This window comes from Rhynchophorus ferrugineus, unplaced genomic scaffold (genome assembly GCF_030347505.1).
Source record: "Rhynchophorus ferrugineus isolate W39M unplaced genomic scaffold, kcgeb_rfMv2 rfM10, whole genome shotgun sequence".
NCBI classification, from domain to species: domain Eukaryota; kingdom Metazoa; phylum Arthropoda; class Insecta; order Coleoptera; family Curculionidae; genus Rhynchophorus; species Rhynchophorus ferrugineus.
The window spans coordinates 1,560,707-1,581,462 of record NW_027472589.1 but is presented as its reverse complement, the minus strand read 5'-3'; the positions used below and the strand labels follow the sequence as shown (position 1 = coordinate 1,581,462).

The 20,756-nt window shown below is 31.7% G+C and overlaps 1 protein-coding gene and 3 long non-coding RNA genes across 5 annotated transcripts in view; 2 read left to right on the top strand and 2 right to left on the bottom strand.

Moving 5' to 3' along the window:
* Positions 1 to 4,255, top strand: part of LOC143203769 (uncharacterized) — a 43,061-nt gene extending 38,806 nt beyond the window's left edge. Inside the window, exons 2-3 of one of the 2 annotated variants that reach the window (XR_013007433.1) lie at positions 3,806 to 3,847; positions 3,927 to 4,255. This is a non-coding gene — a long non-coding RNA (uncharacterized LOC143203769). Of the gene's footprint in view, positions 1 to 3,694; positions 3,848 to 3,926 lie in introns of those variants that run through there. The other variant, XR_013007432.1, reaches the window with a different exon arrangement.
* Positions 4,256 to 6,668: 2,413 nt separating this feature from the next.
* Positions 6,669 to 7,634, top strand: LOC143203767 (uncharacterized). The gene is made up of 2 exons (XM_076416031.1): positions 6,669 to 6,819; positions 7,301 to 7,634. Exons 1-2 carry the CDS (start codon positions 6,808 to 6,810, stop codon positions 7,478 to 7,480), a joined length of 192 nt encoding a protein of 63 aa, XP_076272146.1. The 5' UTR covers positions 6,669 to 6,807; the 3' UTR covers positions 7,481 to 7,634.
* LOC143203766 (uncharacterized) lies at positions 7,613 to 10,777 on the bottom strand. The gene is made up of 2 exons (XR_013007431.1): positions 10,742 to 10,777; positions 7,613 to 7,969 (listed from the first exon to the last, which is right to left on the bottom strand). It is a non-coding gene; the product is annotated as an uncharacterized LOC143203766 (long non-coding RNA).
* A 6,605-nt stretch (positions 10,778 to 17,382) lies between these two features.
* Positions 17,383 to 18,870, bottom strand: LOC143203765 (uncharacterized). Its single transcript, XR_013007430.1, has 2 exons — positions 18,705 to 18,870; positions 17,383 to 17,591 (listed from the first exon to the last, which is right to left on the bottom strand). It is a non-coding gene; the product is annotated as an uncharacterized LOC143203765 (long non-coding RNA).
* Positions 18,871 to 20,756: the final 1,886 nt, after the last annotated feature.

The following is a 20,756-nucleotide window of genomic DNA, read 5'->3' as shown; positions in this document are numbered from 1 at the left end:
ATATTCAGCTCGGCGATATCAAGGTCACGGACGAAGAGTATGATGTACTGGACTGGGCATCGACGACAGCTGACGGTAATCTAACCGGGCGACATCTGATTCTCCTTGAATTTCGCAAAAAAGGCATGTGGAGCAATTTTTACGAGAGTCTTGTTAAAGGAACGGGTTCGCGTTTTTTCTTGAAAATGTTTTAATATATTGGAGAAGTAGTATAAGCGATAGAGGAAGGTTGGTTACACCAGATATATTAATAGTTACTAGTGATCGGACTGTGATCGAAATTCGACCACAGTTTATGAAGTTAATCTGTTTCCCTAGAATTATATGTTATTAAAACTTGTATTCACTATCTATATCAAGAACTAAACCTTCCCATTCATTAAGTATTCATTACTTTAAACTGCTACACCACTAAACACTATAACAAAGTATCATAAAAATTACTATCAGATTTGTAACAACTTCAAAGCATCAAATATAATTATACATGATCTTTCTTTACTTTCTTGTCATAAATATAAATATGGAGTAATACATGAATTAATACATGTTTGTATATTAAAACAGATATTATATGAATAAAACAATTTTGGAACTGATACTGGACTTGAACACAATTAGGTAATTTATCATCAGTAAATAATGAAAGTAATTGATACAAGTCAAAATAATAAAATCTCATATAATCACATATCTTATAACATTAATCACTGAACACCTTAACACTTATAAGTGCTTCAAAATGTTCACAAATTTACTGTTAATAATTCATAATTTCTTCTATTTGTATTATGTACTTTATCTATGAAAATTATGTAGTTAGTTCTTTTTTAACTCCTGCATATTTTCAGTACTTTATTTATGCATTCATATAGTCTTTTTCCTTCATCCATATTTCTCACCTAACACATATATGCCAAAAACAACAAATACACTGGGCTGATTAAAAGAATCATTTCTTTGCCTAATTTTTTAAATGAAATGCGTCGTTCTTTGTTTATTTATTGGAAAAAATAAATTCTTTGATTCCCTTTGGAAAAAATATTCCCCTTGATCTCACCCTTGCACATTATTCATTTGAGTTCTATAGTTTTCGTATTGTTATACCCTTTTTAACCGAATATTTTCATAATATTTTTTCTTTTTTCATTACTGTTTTTGAACTTTTAGCTCTATTTTGTAAGATGAGACTGTAAAAGTCCTCCTCTTTTGACATAGGCTTTCTTCTGGTTACATAATTTTCTTTGTAGTACTGTTATTAGTATTGGTTGATTGAAAAGTTGAGATCCAGTTAATCAAGAAGAAACATCATTAGGAAAAGATTATAGATTGTTGGAAGCTTATCACAAGACGGTCTGCGTTATTTACGTTACATTTTGAAAGCGCCAAACAGATTGTAATTGTTGGGCTTGAAAGACCAGATTCTATTACTGATTACTGTGACCTAGTTTGCTTACTAGTTATAGGTCTGTAGTCTGAAGAAGTCGTCCGAATACCGTTTACCATTTAAAAATAGGTTTCCATTATAGCTTACAGCGTCAATTCGCCAACAATATGTTTGAATGAATTGAAACAACTTTATTATATAGCCTATTCAAAATAGCAGTGAGCCCACGTCATCAATATGTGCCTGTCGTAAATTGAAAATTCGTTTGAGAATCAGACAATATTTTCCTTCTCACTTTATTCTAATTAAAAAGAGATAGAATGTTATCTGATAAGTTCTAACATCTAACCGAATGCCAAAGTCGTCCGGTTGTCAAACGTCTGCAAAATTCTTTAATATATTAATTATAATAACTTCATGTTATAAACCGGCCAAGGTTATCTGAACGCTTTGATTGTTTTGATAAATTGTAAATCGCTGGTTATTACTGATTTGATTCAAAATGCCAAAGCCAAGATGGAACAGATTGCGTTTATAATAAGTTACTTCGAGAAGAACGAGATAATGGAATAAAAAATTGCCAATAAACTTCACTGGTCACTGGAATATCTAATACAATAAATAATACAACCTCAAATTCAACGAAAAGAGACCGTGCTTATACGAACAGGCTGACGAATGAAGATCAGCTTGATGTTAGCTCTATCAGAAATCAAATATATGAAATGTATAAAAATAGGGAGTAATTTTTTCAACATAAACTTAATTTAATACAATTATTTCAGAGTAATGTGTTAATATAGAGCGTCTGTTAAGTAATATAGGATTTAAATGGTGTAGAGATAACACACGAAGAGGTCCAATTGAATTTCCAGACACTGTTTTTAAAAGAATACAATTTTTAAAAGCTTATAATAAAATCATGGAAGTCTTATTATTTTAACATGTGGATTTACATGAGACATGAATATTTGAGAAGGGGACCAATATACTCAATGGTCACTCAAGGCAAGATGATAATAAAAATAATGTTAAGACAACGAAAGTTGATGGAAATAAGGTAAAGGTTGGAACAAAAATTTGATTCGCTGGATTATTCATAACATTAATTAATAATTTATTGTAGATATATTGTTCTTCATGCTGCAAACAGGGATGTATTAATAACACCTTCGATTTGGATGAACTCGATCAAGCACATTGAAGAAGATATTAATTAATGATGGAATTGTGAACAAATGTTGATGACAGATTGGAAATTAACAGCTTAGTTATTCACTTGAATGACACATTCTGAATATGGGATTATGATTCAATGCCGAACATTTCTAAGACAGGGTGATAATAACTGTAGGGTATTTAATTGAGAGTGTGAAAGCCTTATGTGTACAGATACGTGTGTAATTGTTCAAAATATATATGAGCATTTGGTTAAAATCTATGAAGAGATAAGAAATACTAATTGTGTTGTAGATATGACCAATACATTAGGGAGAATGCAACGATTAAACCTAGTTTTTTCAAGAACGATGTATGCAGGTAGTAACAGAACAAACTAAGGAGAAATACAGTGATATCAAAATGACTTTACAAGGAAACACTCTGCCGAAGGAAACAAGAATGTTTAATTCGGTGGATTAGGCCTCCAGGGAATACTACTACATAAAAAACGCGCCTGGAACTCTAACTCATTGGTGGTACGAAGAAAAGTTCAATGTAAATATAATAAAACACAACCCTAACCTACAAACTATTATAACTGTGTACTTAATTGTAGTTTTAAGTCATAATAATATATACATTATAGTGTTACAACAGTGTTTTTAAATTTAATATTATAATTTTGTATTTTTAACTGTTAAATATTTTATTTATAGTAGAATTATGTTGTATATCAAAGCCAAAATGAACTAAAAATCAGAATTGATGGGGCAACATTGCGACGTTTTGACGTCATCAATTCAGATTACGCGAGTTCACTACTATTTTGAATAGACTATATATATGAAAAATTATACATGTAAAAAAACTTTTTGGAAATACTCGAACAGCTTTTTTGTTGCCGGCCTGTTTAATTATTTTATCAAGAACGGTTCGAAACAGGATCTTTACCAACTTCACCCATAAAATACGGTATAACCCTATCACCATTCCGCAAAATATCCGAAAATCTCAACGACGCTTTGTTTATTTACCATCGCATTCCATAGTGAACATCAACGGAATATCGATGAAGCGTAACATTCGTTTATTATATCATCGGGAATTCAAGCTTATCTTAATTTCGCTTAAAATTGATGATGATCTGAATACGCGATGAGGCTACCGGCTTGATATGGGACAGTATAAAAGCGTCCAGCTACGGGATGTAGAAGCATATCCAACCATCCCATCGTTCAAAGAACAAGTCTACAGCTTCAGCTTCAGCTTTCCAAACCAAAAGAAAAAATGGCAAAAATTGTAAGTAACTTTTACCTAGTATATTAATATCAAAAAATATCAAAACCATTCTTAATTAATAAAAAAATCAACTTCTCAGGTTTTTACCCTTCTTGTCTTGGCCCTCTGCGCCGTTGCCTTCGCTGCCGCCCTCCCATCTCCACTAGCTTACCCAGAAGCTAAACCGGTCGCTGCTCCATCCCCTCAACTCTTGGCTTACCCCTACCTTACCGCCTATTCTTACCCATATGCCTACTATGGATAAGCGTGATGGTGATGATGATGATGATGGACCCGGATATTATATCAAGACAAGGCTTGCCCACTTTATACTTTAAGATTTAATCGTGTTTCTTCATATTTCTGTGTATATATAAAGCGCTTTATATAATTGTATATTTGTATAAATAAAAGATATTTTAGCATCAATCATTGTTTTATTTCTTTGAAGTATATATTCTAAGTATCTTATATAATATTAGCTGCTTGCTTATATTTTGATCAGTTTCAGATTTATTATTACTGTTGATTACAAACACTTTTATAAACATATGATGCTGCTGTTTCATCAAATCCCAATTGGTTTTGGTTTCATCAATGATTTTAAAGTGGTGACTAGAGGGCTAAAAAGTTGAATTAAATGAATTATAAGACTTTTTGGACGAAAACCCAGCTTATACTCTCAAAAAACTTAGGAACAAACATAGTGCTGTGAATTATCACTTCAAAATGGATACGGCATGGCAGCATCCATATATTGCAGAGGAAAAAGATCAGAATACATGCAAGGACCTAATACTAAACAACTTAATAATACACATTATCTCTTCATTTGATGAAAATCAGTTTTCATGAAAATAATTGTTCAGATACCACAAGAATCAGAAATAGCACGGATCTAGATCTGGCAAAAAAACACTTCCTACGTTAATTTAGTAATTTTAGACATCTTTTAGAGCAATGTGAGCAAGTAGAAAGACAAGATTTAGATTATTAAACACACATTAGCGCCCTCTATCGAAAAAAGTTGACAGTGTCACTCAAAATGGTCAAAAATGGGGCATTGCAGGTATTATTGAAAACAAATTCACATCATATGGGAAATTAATTTCCTAAATCTTTGAATGCTGATCAAGAAAATTCAGTGCTATATGAATTCACACCGAAATATGTTGATTAATCATTTTTCTAGGGCTTTTTGTATCTTATCGTCATTGGCAATAAATTATAGATTTGTTACAAGATTACGAGGTTTACTGGGTCCTCGTCAATATCAACAAGAAAAAGGGCACATTCATGGTTAGAAGCTTCTGCTGCGCTTTTGGTGGGTTCAGCTCAGTGTAATTTGTGATCCATTCAAAATAAATAAAGTCGTCATGAGACATCACTAGTATTTGTAATAAAGTCGAACATTTCCTTTCTATTATGGAGAATATATCAAAAATGTAAGAAAAAATAGTGCCTAAATAGCACTGTTGTAGAAATAATATTTTATACACTATATTCTTTATAACATGAATTAAAATCAATCATTAGATATAGTCATATATTAGTTATATATTATGGCTTTAGTATATAAACGTAGTATAGCATTGTATAATTTTATGCAGATATTAAATAGAGTGACTTATTAACAACTGGTGATACTGGTCAAGTTTCCTAATCATATATCTCTTCAATTGAAAATAAAGTTACAATAAAGCATCTTGCATCTTTTTGATTAATAGATTAATGGTTGCTGACTACCGATTATACATTACATTACTACATTAACTCTTTACTATTAAAATCATCTTTAAAGTATTTATTTTTTCTTGAAATAATCACAAATTAATGAAATTCGCAAGTATCTCAAAACACTCTATGTCGAATCGAATGGTATAACAATAATTTTCATACCGCCTTTAGATTTTCATTAGTTTATGTCATGTATCTTAAAATCAATTTAACGTGGATATCGGTTTGTTTCATGTCAAAATCCATATATCCTAAGAGTTTTTTTTATCCGAGATATACAAATTTTTAAAACTTTTTCCATCTGTATGTACCCATGAAAATTTGCAATTTCGTCGTCTTTAAGTCTTTTACTGTCATTTTCATTAAAATAATCACAGGGTAATGAAAATGACAAAGATTATAAAGAATTTTACGTTGAATTGAATGGTACTTGAATAATTTCTTTGCAGCCCTTAATATTTGATTTATATGAGAAATAGTGTATTTTGAAAAAATTGGTATATTTCTGTTTATTTCATGTATCTTAAAAGTCACGGATTGTAAAACAATTTAACATAGATTTTCATTTTCATTTTTCAACTTAAAATACATATGTATTGGGAGTTTTATCTGTATCCGAGATAATAAATATTCTTCCCATATATACAGTCTGGAAAACTAGTAATTTTTGTGATTTGCAAGCATTCTACTAATATTAAAGCAAGCCTGCTGAAACAATGTATCATAACATCAATAAGGTTCATTAATATCAAGTCCTTTCTACTCTGAATCACCTCCATTTTGATTAGCAACCGAAAACGGATGACTTTGAAACCTAAACACTGTCCAATTTAATTAAATCTCCATCAATCCAATCGAGAATATGTAATTAGTCGGTCCGTTTCCAAAATTATGTGGATTTTATACAGCATCAAGGTCCTCGCCGATTCTTATTCGAAGATTTTACGAAAAAATCGAACCCCTGCCGAATACAAAAGAGAGTCCGTCCTATTGTTTGTTTTGCTTTCGTCTTTGTCGGTTAGATGTTTATAATACACGATGACCGATGTGTTTTTCATATTATATCATCAGGAAATTGGCCAGTATGTGTTCAGGTGATGGCATGAATGCAAAATAGGGTCTTTCGGCCGATATGGGTCTAGTATAAAAGATGATCCTGCCCGGGATTTGGCATCAGTTGAAGCAGTCTCGTTTCAGTTACACACAGTTCGATCAGTTTGGGTTCTTTTGCTCTTATCTTAAAAATGGCCAAAATCGTAAGTATTTTATGTTTTCATTCTATCAATTTTGAAACTTTTAAACAAATATTTAATAATTGTAATTTATATTGGACTCGGTTCTACTATAGTAAAAAATATAATAAACTACGAAAAATATATCATAAACATTCCAGGATATTTTACAACTTTGTTGTGACTACCACCCATTTATCTAAAAATGTTCTGAAAAATGTATTTTATAACACGCGTCACAATTAATTCTCGCTCTTTATGTTTTATTCAAAATTCATTAAAAAAATTAAAATCCTTCAAAACTAATTCACATTTGTAATATTAATAACAAGATAATGATAAGATATAATAATATATGATATGATGTCTTAATAGTCTTTAACTAATTTTTATATTGTTTAACTAAATACTGTTTACGATACTTGATATGAGACTATAATAAATCCTTTAAAATTGTTACTAATTAATAAGGATTTTATGACGGTAATGGCACGTTCTGTTTCAGACTTTCACCATCCTTTTGTTGGCTGTCTTCGCCATTGCTTCAACCTTCGCCATAGCCGCCCCCAGAGCTTTTGCCGGCCCCAACCCCGGACCCGCACCAGCCCCAGCTCCCCAATTGTTGACCTACGGCGCTTACCCATATTACTCCGCCTATGCTTACCCATACGCTTACTACAGATAAACGATGAGACTTCGACATCTCATGAAGACGAATCGATGATGACGACCATAGCTTTCACAATATTCACGCACAAATTAGGTTAGGATTTAAATATGTATAAAGCGCTTTGTATCTAATGAAATCAGAAATATATTCTTTAAATAAAAACGATAAATTTCGTGTTTTATTATTATCGAATAATTGTTTCATTACATTAATCAAATTTAGTTGATACGAACAAAAATTGCTTAAAATTAATCAGTCAAATTCTCCGGTGTTGTTGGCTTGTCGTGATTCGATCTAGATGGTGTAGGCTAGAGGGGAGCTGTAAAAATAGTTGGAGTAATATCCTGGAGCATATCCCAAGTTGTTATAAGTATACGAGCTCGAATATGCCAGTGGTGTGGAATAAGCTTTGAAATAAGTGATGTCCGGTGAGATGTAAGTCAGAGGCTTGGGTAGAGGTGATGGAGCACACAGGGCCGTAACCAGGCTGGCGAGAAAAACGAACTGAAAAGAAATAATTGTACAATGAGTAAATTTCATGTAAACTTAAATTAGTGCTTCTAAATTAAAACTTAAAGATTTTAATATTAGACATGACACCAGCATAAGTAACAGATGGGGCAAAAGTCCCGCTACCATTTTGATTGCGCGTTATCTTGCTTATGTTACATTTAGCTCAATTTTGCTTTAACCACTGTGTTGTGTAGACGTCCAAATTTTATTGTGGATAAACATACGTTACAAGAACGAGCAGAAATAGTGACAATATTTATTGAAAATAATCGTTATATTATTGCCACTCAGCGGAAATTGCGCCAAATTATTCTAACCGTCCAGTACCTTACAAAACGTTTACATGTTAATTTTCGACAGTATACTACGAACAGCAGACAGGCCTCGTTCTGGAAGACAACAAACATCTCGTAACGCTGAAAAGGTGGCTCCGGTGCGCGATAGTGTTGCAGAGTTTCCAGAAACATCAATTCGGAGACGTGGTTCCCAGTTACATATTTTTGTACCCAGTTTAAGGCGAATTTTGAAAACTGATTTGAGTACAGTAATGCAAGGCTGTCTGGTGAATTTACTTTCTTTCCAGTGGCCACGTACTGTACATACTCTCTTTTAGCACTAATACAATGTTATAAATGAAGTTATATGAGGAAGTCTCTATTTATGGCTCATTGTGAATTACCTCAGGCCTGGTGAATGATACAATTTTTGAAATATTATCATTATTTTGGTTTAAAAGGATATTACTTTGAACCAAATTTGTATCTAGTTCATATTTCCCTTTTTCACAGGAGCTCTCAGTTGAATCAGCATATTGTTCTTATTTATATATAGATATTATTAATACTATATTCGCTGATACAGATATTTAGGCTTCTATCATTCTTCATGATATAATTCGTATTACTGTCGAACTGTTTTTGAGACCATTAACAACTGACTGATTACATATTATTGTAACTCTAATAAGTAGTATCTACAACTGAAGTAATAAGCCGAATCTACCAAGCAGCGGCAGCTTTTGATTCTATAACATGGTGTGTGTTCCGAATGCTTATCTTGTCAGTTCTTCTGTGTGGCTAGAGACTTGAACACTGTGTCTGGCATCTGTAATGTTGAAGTGTTTAAAATGTGATACTTAAAGCAAATCCTTCATGTATTACTCATTAGTTTAAGATGTGATAATCTGTGTACATTTGAAAAACTAACTCAGTGTCTCAGATTACAATGATTTGGGTATGTCTGTCGAATGAAAGGTGAATAAATTCATCACGGGTTGCAGATCAGATCAAGATCATCGAAAATAATATGAAAAATAGCAGACGAACGCTGTCCGAGGCCGGAACATATGTAGCCCATCTGTGGTACCAATAGAAATATACTGGTTTAGAAGTAGACAGTCTTCCTCAGCACCAGATAATAAAACAAACCAAAATTCATAATGATGAATGCTAACAAGGATGTCTTGATTTGTTTTATTCGTAAAATTGACATGATCAGATTTAGTCTTATAAAATTCGATTCCTCATTTGTTGATCCGACTGTGAGTTTTGTCTACTCATCCTTGCACTTTTATTGATGCTTCATAATATTTACTGACAGGTGCTATGGCAGAATCGATCCCTGTAGCAGTTTCGTGTAGGCATTTTCTTGTTTAATCCCGAAAACTTTTCTACGAACTTTTTGCACAACATCAATTAAGTCCCTATGTAACAGTCTATCAAAAGCGTACGATCAAGTAAAACTACAAAAAAGTTTCTGCTTTCCTTATAAAACTTTTGTAACATATTCGTGATTCTGTGCATTTGTTCTATAGTTGAGTCAACCTCCTTGAACCTGTAAAGTGATGATTATAGTTTTCTATAATTGCTTTTATGTTAGTTTCTTAATTTGGATGGTAAGATCCATTTTGGTATCATTATCACTTCCCTTATTTTACATGTTGTAAGAACTTCTTTTGATCGAAAAGAAGCATCATAATTTCCCAGGAGCCTTCTTAGACTTTAGGGTTACATTTATAACACAAACAAACGGTATCTTTTCCCGTATCTACCAATTGGTGTATACTACAGTATCTGTATTATATTTTTTTGGCTGCTTTCATTAATCATTTGACAGTTCTCTTAAGTACTTACATGTATACGTAAGTCTATACGTATAACTCTATGGTTATATACAAAGTTTTGGATCTCTCTTTTGAGCTGCTGTGTAGCAATCTACTTTTATCTACTGAGAATTTAGTTTGATACCATAATATTTAGGATAAACTATTTTGGTTAGATATCCAGTTGAAAAAATTGTATTGAAATGCTTTATGTTTTTATTAGATGACAAAGCTTGTAAAATAGCGGTAAGAATACAAACAACCTTTTTAATAAATGTTTGCTTCTCTATAGTTATTTAGGAATTTCCTTTTGTTGGCCAACAAAATGGGCATGGAGGCAACTTTTTAAATCTCGTATCGAAATAAAAGTTTCCTTTCTGTGGCCCGAGTAAATAACATCAAATGAAGCCTAAGTATTTCTATTATTTAATAATACAAGTTTCGTGAACTTGAAATATTAAAAGGTGAGATATACGTGGGTGTTACGACTTTTTTAACATTATTCCTGATATCAGTAGGCCAAAAAAATTCCGGATTTATTTTAAAATACTGAAAAAGTCTATCCATTGTCGTGTCATGACAATAGTAAATATATTGATCTGAACGTTATTCCATATTATAGGAATGGATCATCTAACACAAATATGAATAAATAACCTTACCAACTTAAACATCATGATGATAGGATTTTGGTCTACTCCAATCAACAAACCACAACTAGTGGCTATCTCGCCGACCGAAACGGCCTTATATACTAGAAGAATTTTCAAGTTTTTCTTCTTTGGTCTTTCGCCTTTTTTTCTATATATCGATGCGGTTAGCCTTAGGGGAGATAGGGGATGCTTTTTTCATCGTTTAGAGTTACCGTCAAGGTATAGCGAACGAAAAATGTCCTTCGCAGCTCAGTGACCCATCGGGATTACGTTGCTTACGCATGAGTTTATTTCTTGTACCCATTGAAGCAATAATGCGTGGATTATATTAATTTTATAAATATACCTAAAAATATTGTTTTATGTTCAACATCCTCCTTGTATACCAAAAATAAAAAACAGGACAACATCTATAAAGAACTATAAAAAATGTACCCTGATATGCAATACCATTATCTGGTTATTAACATTTTCATTCAATTCTTTCAGTAATAATTCAATTTAGTAGAGTTATAATGATTTCTGTTTAAAATCAGTTCAGGATTGAAAAAGTGTTAACCACAAGAGACAATATAGAGAGTTGGCCTGTAAACTGCTTTGTATATTTCCATTTTATTTTTGCTTGATATTTACTTTTTATTAATCGTTTTTCCAATTCTAGCATTCATTTCTATTTTCTGGAAGCTAATCATATGTGCAAGAAATAAAAAAGTGGTTACAAAGCACACTAACAACAAAGAAAAACAGAAGATACAGTAAATAAAACAAAGGACCAACAGAAACTAATCCACCCATTATTGTTTCCATTAATGCAACAGTGTTAAATGATAGATATTTACAAAAAATGGTTTAGTTGGACTGGTTTTTATCGTTTTCTTTATTTTTAAACGCAATGTTGACTTGATGGACAAGAAAAACAAAAGGAAAAACGACGAATTACACTTACATAAAATAAAGAGACATAGAACGCGATCTCCAATGTATAAAATTGTAACCAGGTTTTGCGTATCGGAATCACCAGAGGTCGCATCAAGCTTCAAAGGAATTAAAAAAGGATTTTAATAAAATATTTTGTTTAAATATTAGTAAACACTTGACTGAAACATTTTTAAGACACACAAACTTAACTTAAATTTAATTCGTAATGTCAGACGAGGAATCCTTTCCTGTAAAAATTGTGAGAAAGGAAAGGACGGAGATAATTGCTTGGATGGACGATATGGAGATGTATAAATTCCTTCACGAACTTTAAAAAAGAAAAGGAAAAAAATAATTACTGAATACTATTAGAATAATAATACATAACATGCAATTTACAATTTAATTTTAAACCTAGTAGAATTACTTTTATATTTGAATGTTCTGTGGATCTATAAAAATGAATGGAATTTTTCTACGGAATGGAATAATACCCCACAAATGTTTTATTGTACTTTAATGTATTAATTGCAATTTTTGAATAATACACTATAACGAATATGGACAATACAATGGAACTTAAACAAAACCTAAAAACTAAAGATGTACAATAACTATAAATGTTAAATAAAAATTAAACATGTAAAAAAAACTAATCCATGACATAATTAAAAATTATTTGAATGAAATAATAAATATGCTTTATTTATTATTGAACGGAAATATTTTTTAACAAAAATCGAAAATATCGTAACAAAATGCTATAATATTAATACACAATATATTGTTACATACAAGCAAACTTCCAACAAAATCATAAACTACATATATTACATATAAATCTATGTAAGCATAAATTGGATATATTTTTGTCAAGGTCAGGGCTAGGACGATAGAGCCAGAACATTAAAAATCAGTCGAATGAACTAGTAGAACCAAAAATAGTAACTAAAAGTACGACTGAAACAGTCACTAGTAAAAAGTAGTAAAATCAGTCGTAAAAAATAGTGAAAAGTAGTTAATTACGAAACAGTCGATAGTCAATTTCAGTGGATAGTTCCCAACACTTACAATATATATATATATATATATATATATATATATATATATATATATATATATATATATATATATATATATATATAACGATAATTATTAACGTAATAACAATAGCAGAATCATAAAAACATATTCTTGCTTCCAATATTACCACATATATACTTTTTATTGATATTTCTCATGTTCTACTCTTTGGTTCCTATGTACATACAGTTAAAGTCACAGGTTCGTCTGTTTCAAAGGAATCTGCGGAGAAACACATGTTATAATGTCTTTAAACCTCTCAATGTACTTCCTTTGAAAAAATCATTAAATTTATACTTGCTTCTAATTCTTTTTGAAGATTGTAATGTTCAACTTTTAGTCATATTTTCCTTTTTAATTGGCGAAGGCAATGAATGTGTGAATATGTGCAGATCATGTATTTCAACTCAATTATTGATGTAGATTTTAACGATATTTCTGCGTTAGATATATGAACCTTCACGTTCTGGAAGAACACTTTTGTTCGGTGTTTTTGCATTCAAACAAAATATTTTTAACATTGATTCTATAAAACTGACGCTGTAACAAAAAATTTTCTTAAATCTATACACAGAAATATAACCTAAGACGTTCTACAATATTTCAGCAATCTATCAGTTCTTGTTTTCGTACCTTCAGTCGTCTAGTGACTCAAGTGCATAGTGGCTAAGAATATGGTTAAGAGTGCGCCTATTAAACTTCCCATTCTATATATCTACATATTTTCTGTTACTCTTACTTCGATAGAACACATCTGTGTTTGCTTTTTATTTGTTGGTTTGTCTATCGCCAAAAAAATATCATTAATAACAAGACTCGCCGGATTATGGATCTAGTTTCGGTTACATAAAATCAATGATAATTGCAAAAATTTGAATACTGGTACTAGAAACCGGTAACCCGATACGGACCGATGTGATTGAGGCTTTGGGCTAGATGTCAACCGGGTACGAACAATGGTACCTTGGGCGTGGAACAGGAACTGCGTTTTTTCTGGTGCTGCCGTTGCCGTTGTCGTTATTACGGGTTCGGTGTAAACAAGATTTACCGAAGACCTTCGGAAACTTGCCTTATTTGGCGGGAGTTGTGATATTTATATTCGCAAAACGACTTGGTGTAAACATGGGGTGTTACATATTACACGGTTTTCTATTGTTCTCATTATCATGCAGTTTTAAAAAGGAATAATCAGTCACAGCTGTTCTTTTTGTTGTGTTATTTAAATTATTATTCGTTTTTACATATTTTTGTTCTCATTTTTATGGTATTATATGAGTACGCAATGTTAGAAACAAGTAGTAATCAGGACAAATAATAAACCTGGCGAATACTATGGGAATGGATTTTGTAACATAGAACCGAACTGCTGTCGATTCTGCTTTAATATCAATTAAAAGCATCAATTATATCGTTTTTGTAGGCTTTTATTTCCTAATCTCGCACTTTTAAACATAAATAATCGTTCAAAAATGTTAAGTTTAATATATGATTGAAACTATTAGTGGATAAAGTATTAAGCTGTATTGTACGCATGCATAAAACAGTTATAACAGTATAGGTATGTTAAAGATAACAAAAAATATGTAAAAAAAAGCAAGAAAATAGATTAATACTATTGAGCTTTAGAATTAGTTGAAACATTATTATTCTGTATATACGTTGTTATAATTCATTGATTATAATGAACAATATGAGCAAAACTATATATTTCTTCGGTATTCCAACGGAAATAACGTTGACATTTATATTTCTTGCAATTCTAGCAAAAATACCGTTACCATGAGATTTTTCATCGAGCTTTATACTAATTTGTAATCTCCCAGATAGAGATAAAATGCTGAAAACATATGTATCTTAGGGCAAAAGAAGCGAAAATCCATGAAAACATCCTCTAGAATTATTAACTTACAAGATATGTGACATAAACAGAAATCGACTAATTTTTGAAAATACACAATTCATTGTACAACTTAAAAACTAAAAGTTATATAAAAATAATTATACTACCATTCGAGTAGGCCCGAAATTCTTTATAATCCCCTTAGTTTTCATAAACGTTTGAAGAAATGAGTTAGAAAAAGTATAAAAATGGCAAAAAATCGCAATTTCTCACGCTATATATATGGGAAAGTGCCAAAATATTGTATCTCTTGGATAAAGATATGAATAAGAAAAATATATACATACTGTGGCCAAACAAAAAAAAATTTATGTTAAATTATACTAGAATTAATAAGTTTTAAGGTATGTGGATTCATTACATAGAATAGAAATTCACTGAATTTTTTTAATATACTTTTCATTGTATAACTTATAAACTAAGGGTTATATAAAATTAGTAGTACTACCATTCAATTGAATGTAAAACTGTTTATAATTCCCGTCATTTTCATTAACCTGCAATTATTCTGATGGAAATAACAACAGAAAGTTTGAAAATGGTAAAAAATCGCAAAATTTACTCGAATATATATCGACTATATATATGGAAAAAAATTTAAATATTTTTGTCTTTTCAATTAAGGTAAACACGTCAAAATATACGTATTTTGGGGTGACATAAACGAAAATCCATGTCTGATATGCGATAAAAAAGAACCCACTAATTCTTTGAAAAGTATTTTTCACTGTGTAACAGTAAAACTAAAAGGTGTATAAGAATAATTGATTTACCAATCGATTCAGAGTAAAATTCTTTATAATCCCTGTAATTTTTATCAACTTTTGATATTTTGAATAGATATGACAACAAGAGTTATATCTTTTTCGTTACTTTTCTTCTCTGAAAATGGCAGATGAAATTCTGTCGAAATGTCGACAAGACAGCAAGGGTTTTTAAAAACCAAACGCAGATAGATGCTCGGATTATTACAGTAATGTAATTAAAAAAACGTTAATCAATTATGTGCAAAAAGAAGAAGAAAAAAGATTCATCGCCGTTGTTACCGAACAAAATCCGCTAATGATCCGGGACGATTTGCGCCGCATTATCTCGAGGGATAATCAACGAGCACCACGTTACGTTAGGTTAGTTACCATGGCGTACGCCAATCTGACGGACAATTATCATGAAGGACTCCGGGAGGCAAAAAGGACACGGTCGTCGAATGGTTCGTTAGGAACGGCTCCTAGCGGCTTTCATGCGAAAGGGACTGGATATTTTTAGCGTGCTTTTTAACATTTGTTTATCCCATTCGGGCAATTTCCCGAGACTAGACGTGCCGATAGAAAAGCACACAACAGCGCTTGAGTTGAGGGTATCAAGTTAAGAACGGCAAAACGACAGCGACGATAATTTATGATACATTAACATACAGGAATGATATTCCTATATGTTCTTATGTCCAAATAATTTGTTATAAAGGTTCGTTGGTGATAAAAATAATAACTAAAGCACAGTTTGCAATTATTGAGGAAGAACAATGTTAGTTGAACAGTGAATCGACAGTCAAGATAACAAAACACACATCATGCGATGATTTTTTTAACCCAAAAAGCCATTTGTTGAGAAATATTGTTACCATATACATTAATCGTATTTCCATCATTATCTACGACTCTTTAAATGACTTCCACAACAGGAAATTTCTTTTCAATTATATGTAAACCATAATACAATAAGTCTTGCAATGACAGCAAAGAAACTATTAAATTTATGCGACAGACTTCTTCAAATCAAACAATCCATGATTAGCGTCTATATACACTGTATAGCTCAATAATACGACATGATATGTAGATTAATGTCAAAATTATCGAATTTAACAGTTAGATTATGTTGCTTGACAGTTGTTTACGTTGATTTTCACCAATAGATACCGTTAATCAAAATACGTGCAGGCACATAATATTCTATATATATCTTTCAGTAATTTTTAAAAAATAGTGGATGGACCATCTGTTATTTTCTGTTACAATGTTGTTACAATAGAAACTATATTCAGAAACTATAGTCGAGATAAAAAAGCAGACTTGCTACTTATATCTTTCTTCGAATAACTTCTAAACTATTACAAAACAAAATGTCAAAAATTGGGTATTTCTTAATCGTATAATTTAAGAGTTGAGATCTGAGGTCCAGAATAGATTAAGCTTAATTAGTTATTTGTGTATACAAATATCCTCATTTATTACAATCTAAAATAAAAAACAGGAAATTTAATTGGAAATAACAATGAATCCAAAAAAAAAATACGCTGGACATCATTTAAAGAATTTGGATTTAAGTTTTTATCCAAAAAATAAGTCCTAATCTGTTGACTGTCTGATACTTCTTTACAGCCATCTTAACTCGTAGGAAATGTACCTGGATCTTGCCGAAAATATGATATTGATCAAAATGAAGGGTGATCATTTCATAATAAAGAAAATGCGTCACATCAGAATAAAATATATGAAGGAATTTTTGCAGAGAAAGAGGAACATATAACTTTAAATAAACAGCAGCATTTTCAGGTACATCTAAGATTTTTAAGGGGACTTTATCTAAATACTTTAACAATAAGAACAGTTGGTTAGAACTAACAAAAATAACTTTATAAAAATTCGTATTTCAATAAGATATAGGTTAAATTGTGTCACTTGTTACATTTTTTATATAAAATTCAGTCAAATGAGCTTGATTACTAAATTGCACTAAAATAACCATATAGTTTTCAAATAATTTATTTAGCAATAATAAATAAAAGATCTAGTTCAAAATCTCTACCATTCTTCCTACTCTATATCCTCCACTGTACCCAGCATCGTTGAATATCATATTGAAACTGGCGTCATATATCCTCTCCGGTGGTCGATAAGAGTACAGGGTGTTGAACAGAGGCAGGCATAAGGTTTCGAGAAAGAACGTCAGAGATATCTGCAAAAAAAAGTTCATATAAAAGAAAAATCAGTTTTGATCTTAACTGATTCTGAATCTCGGCTATTGTTGAAAGTGATAAAACCTCATATCCAATGCTTCCAATGTTTTGAAGCCTATTTTAGCATTTTTTTTGATTTGACATCAATTTTGACTATAGTTGAAAATATTGTAGGCAATACACTGTGTCGAATTAATTTTAATATCTTTAATTTGTTTCTAAATTAAGTATCTTTTTAAGAATTGTGTTGTCAAATCTCTCGTATAAGGGATAAACAAAACAGTATAAACACTATGCGATATAACTAGAACATTTTGTTGCATATTGGTAAAATTGGTTCCGTGTAAATAGTGGGACGCATGTATTAGTTTACTTATTCAGTCTTGTACGTTATATTTCAGTGTATTATAGGCTTTGCTCTGCTTCGCTTAGTCCTGTTTGCAGTCGTAGGTTCAGTTTTGGTTTAGAATATCATTAGCTTCCCAGTCAACCTCTTCCCTAGCCAGTATAATCGACAGACCTTGACATAATTGGACCTTAATGGGAAGCTTTAGAACTTAGAGTGAGGAGCAGATTTCCATCTCCAACATAAGTGAACTAATTGATGGATAAATATTTCATCCGTTGGAACATTCCGTTGGAAACGGTTCAGACACTCCACGAATCTATTTCGCGAAGAATAGCAGCTGTTTTAAATCAAAATAACGACTCAACACTTTATTAGTAAATAAATACTAATGTATTAGTAAATAAAATAATAATAATAATAATAATAATAATAATAATAATAATAAAATAATAAAATATTAATAAAATAATAATAAAATAATAATAAAATAGTAATAAAAAAGATAATACTACTTATATGGGTTTATATAATGTATCCATTTTTCATTATATGTAACGCAACTAAGGACAGCAATAATACAAGTTCGTCTTGCAACTGTTGAATCAAAATCTAATACAAATTGAACCACCAGAATAAGCTTTATGGTATCAAGCAACCGCTTTATTATAGAGATTTTGAAATCTGACTGAAAACTTGTATCGATAAAAACAAATTTTAAGGAAGATAACAACATAATTAAAGATAAATAAACGTTAATACTCACAAGGTACATCAGGCACCACTCAGTCCGCATGATGATCGTTATTTGTGACTGAATGATTCCTAAAAAAATTCACCGCACAAGATCAGTATCAGCGAATACGGACGTAATCATTTACTGGGATATGTTGGCTGAATTTAAATGTGTTTGTTGATTAAATGCCAACATCTATTGTAGTCTGATGTATTAGCAATGTCGCAGATATTCGGCACCGAAGAGAATCGAAGAACGTGCTTCGTAATAGATGTAGTAAATGGCACGTTAACTATATTTAGATTAATTTAATTATTATTTTAGCATATTATTGAATAATAATGCAACTTTAAATGTGTTAAGATATTCATCTACATCATTCACTATCGTTATTTGTTATGTAATAGGAATATAATAAGGATTGTGGAAATGTATATACATTTTGTACGATTCGAAAACTATATATGTGTCCATAAAAAGTTATATATATGAATTCTCTTCATTTCTTTTTGACTCTGCTCAGTCTTTTTGCTTCGGACGGGGTTTTTCCTCTCTTCTGAAGTATGTCGCTATACGTCTTCATCCGACATCTATTTCTTTATTTCTCATCGTGTCCATCTTTGTTACAGTCTTGGTATTGTTACTCGATGTACTGCATTTATGCTGCTTGTGTCTTACTTTTATTTTTAATAATACCTAGGTCTAACTACCAAAAGTTAGGACTGGTCTGTAACAAGATACAATTAAAGCATTCTTTGTACACTAACACTTTAGTTTAACCTTCTAAGGTTAATTGAAAAGTCCCCAGCTTGAAAAATAGATGGCGCTACTAAAATTATCTTCATACCTTTTTTAATTAGCTCTAACCCTCAAAAGATGCGCGTCGAAATTTAACAGCTGTCGGATCATTAGTTTGTGAATTATAGCATTTTGAGTGAAACAACTTTTGTTATTGTGAAAAAAATTGATAAAAAGGAATTTCGCGTGTTGATAAAATATTGCTTTATGAAGGGAAAAAATACAGTTGAAGCAAAAACTTGGCTTGATGCCGAGTTTCCGCATACTGCCCCAGGAAAATCTATCATCAAAAGGTATACCATCTAGCACAAAAGGGGTTGTTACCGACGAAAACATTTAAAAAATCCACAAAATGATTTTGAATGACCGTAAATTGAAATTTAATGAAATAGCAGACACTCTAAATCAACTGAACGTGTACATTATATTATTCACAAATATTTGGGTATGAGAAAGCTCTGTGCAAAGTGGGTGCCGCGCGAGCTCACTTTTGACCAAAAACAAAGATGAGTTGATAGTTCGGAGCACTGTTTGAAGATGATCAAGCGTAATAAACCCGAGTTTTTTGTCGATATATAACAATAGATGAAACATGGTTCCATCATTTCCTTCCGAACCCGTTCCAAAGCGTGGGAAAGCGCAACAGTCGGCTGGCAAGGTAATGACGTCTGTATTTTGGGATGCGCATAGAATAATTTTCATTGACTACCTCAGAAAAGGAAAGACCATCAGCAGCGACTATTACATAGCGTTATTGGACCGTTTGAAGGACGAAATCGCCAGGCCGGGGACTTTTCAATAGACCTGTTATCTCTTTTTAACAAGAATTAAATGAGAAGGAAAATATCTGATTTTATGACAGGCATTAGATTCATATAACTTAAAATCGATGATATATCAATCTTCTTGATGGTTTTCTTTAATGTCTCGTATCAATTGGAGTTTGGCTAAAATACCGAGCCGATAGAGATAGGGGTTAATGACTGTTCAAGACGAGAAAAAACGGCTGGCTGCAATCAACCTCACCCGAATTGACGTCACCCATCATTCGAAAGGTGCTCGATTACGACCGGTTAGTTAAAACTTAACACAATACACCGCAAAAGGTCTTGGAAGTTGGTAAACAACAATCGCCAGGTGAGATTCCCGTCTCACGTGGATCCCGACGTCGGGATCATGCGCCGCGTCGCGACGCCCCTTCCCCCTCGCCACTTCCCGCTCCCGATCACCGCTTATAAATAAAGGAGCAGCAACAGCGTGCCGATTAGTCCGCGCTTCGACCCC